This window comes from Tupaia chinensis, unplaced genomic scaffold (genome assembly GCF_000334495.1).
Source record: "Tupaia chinensis unplaced genomic scaffold, TupChi_1.0 Scaffold000129_1, whole genome shotgun sequence".
Lineage (NCBI taxonomy): Eukaryota > Metazoa > Chordata > Mammalia > Scandentia > Tupaiidae > Tupaia > Tupaia belangeri.
Genome location: NW_006159598.1, coordinates 837,419 through 838,990, shown reverse-complemented (window position 1 = coordinate 838,990; position 1,572 = coordinate 837,419). Strand labels below are relative to the sequence as shown.

At 62.6% G+C, this 1,572-nt stretch overlaps 1 protein-coding gene across 1 annotated transcript in view; it reads right to left on the bottom strand.

Annotated features, from left to right (window-relative positions):
- Window positions 1-228, bottom strand: part of LOC114007139 (sialic acid-binding Ig-like lectin 12) — a 4,605-nt gene extending 4,377 nt beyond the window's left edge. The window contains exon 1 of the mRNA XM_027770364.1: window positions 12-228. Within this exon, the coding sequence (XP_027626165.1) occupies window positions 12-106 (95 nt within the window). The 5' untranslated portion in view covers window positions 107-228. The remainder of the gene's footprint in view (window positions 1-11) is intronic.
- Between the last annotated feature and the right edge of the window lie 1,344 nt (window positions 229-1,572).

The window sequence follows — 1,572 nt, the reverse complement described above, 5'->3', positions numbered from 1 at the left end:
CCCCCCCCCGCTGCCTCTGCAGTTCCAGGCGGTAATCCTTGTTAGCCTCCCTGTCCCCCAGGGCCTCCCCCAGCCCCAGCAGGGCCAGCAGCAGCCGCAGCAGCATGGGGGCAGGTCCAGGGCAGGACGCCGCTCCTCAGGGCTCTGCTGTCAGGAGCTCAGAGCTGCCAGACCCAGGGAGGCCCCACAGGAAGACGGGGAGTTCCGAGCAGTGAGTTCCCCAGGAGGAACCTCAGACCCAGTCACTGTGGGGCGGGGACAGCGCCTAGAGATCCCCACCCACTGCCCCGGCTGCTGCCGGGACCCAGAGTCAGGGGGACAGGCTCACCCAGTCCACACTGCACAGGCCCCCCAGCCCTTCCCCCTGTCCACACCCTTCCTCTGGGGTGGCATTTTCTTCAAGGTGAAAGTGGGTCTCACAGGTGGTCGACGTTCGTGAGGGCATGAGCCATGGAGGCCGGCAGGTGGGAGGTGCCTGTCCCACCTCCAATGCCACATGGCCACCTCCTCTCAGTACAAGTTCCACCCCAGACCTGGACGCTGCCCCCTAGGAGTCGCTGACCACAGGGAGACACACGCCTCCCCACATATGGAGCTCCCGGTGGCAGGAACCTCCATGGGGGACACCCGGGCAGGGCGGGGCTGCTCTCTGCCAGGTAGGAGGTGCAGCCTCAGGAGGGCTGAGCAGAGGGACGCGGGGGCAGTGGGGTGCGGGTTCTGCGTGTTAATATGGCCCCGGGCACAGAGGGAGCCCAGCTGGAAGGAGACCGGGGACACCATGGCTGTGGGTACCGTGCAGTGGGACTTGGCAGAGAGGAGAGTCAGAAAGGAAAGGGCAGGTTTCGAAAGGGGTGGACATTTCTCCCTTCCTCACGGCTTTCTGGGCCCAGGGCTGAGTTCCTCACCACTTAGCTCACGTGACCTCGTTACTCCAGAGCGTGAAGGGCCCCGGGCTCCAGAGTCTGCAGCCTGCACCCAGGAGTCCAGCCGAACAGGACGTGTGGAGTGAGGACGCCAGCCCTGGGGCTGTCCACCCTCGGAGATGCTCAGGATGTCGTGGGAAAAGGATCGTGCACCCAGATTCACAGAAGGCTCTTTTCAGCTTTGTGGCTGCAGCTGGAAGAGGTGGGAATCCTGGGAAGTGGACCCCTTGACCCATGTCGGGGTTTTTGTAATCCTTTCTTCTGGGTGGGAGGAATATAAGACGTAGATAAAAGTGCCCCCAAACAAATGACTCGGCAGTTTTTGACAAACGAGCCCCCTCCAGGACCCAGGACATCGCCGGCATCCCAGGGCCACCCTCCTGACCCCCTCCTACTGTCCCACCCCACGTTTGTGCCCTGGGAGGAGCTGCTGGCCTCGCTGCAGCAAGAATGGTCTCCTTGCTTTCCTTTGTAACTTTATCGTCTGAGCACGCGCCCCCAAATCCTACGGCTCTGCGGGTGCTTTCCTCAGGGCTGTGTTTACTCGGATCAGTCTGTTTTCTTGTGTCAGCTTCAGGGCCCTGCCCACCCCGTGTCATCCCCTCCATCGCCTGGATGGAGTAGAGTCGTTGAGAAGGCAAGGCTGGGG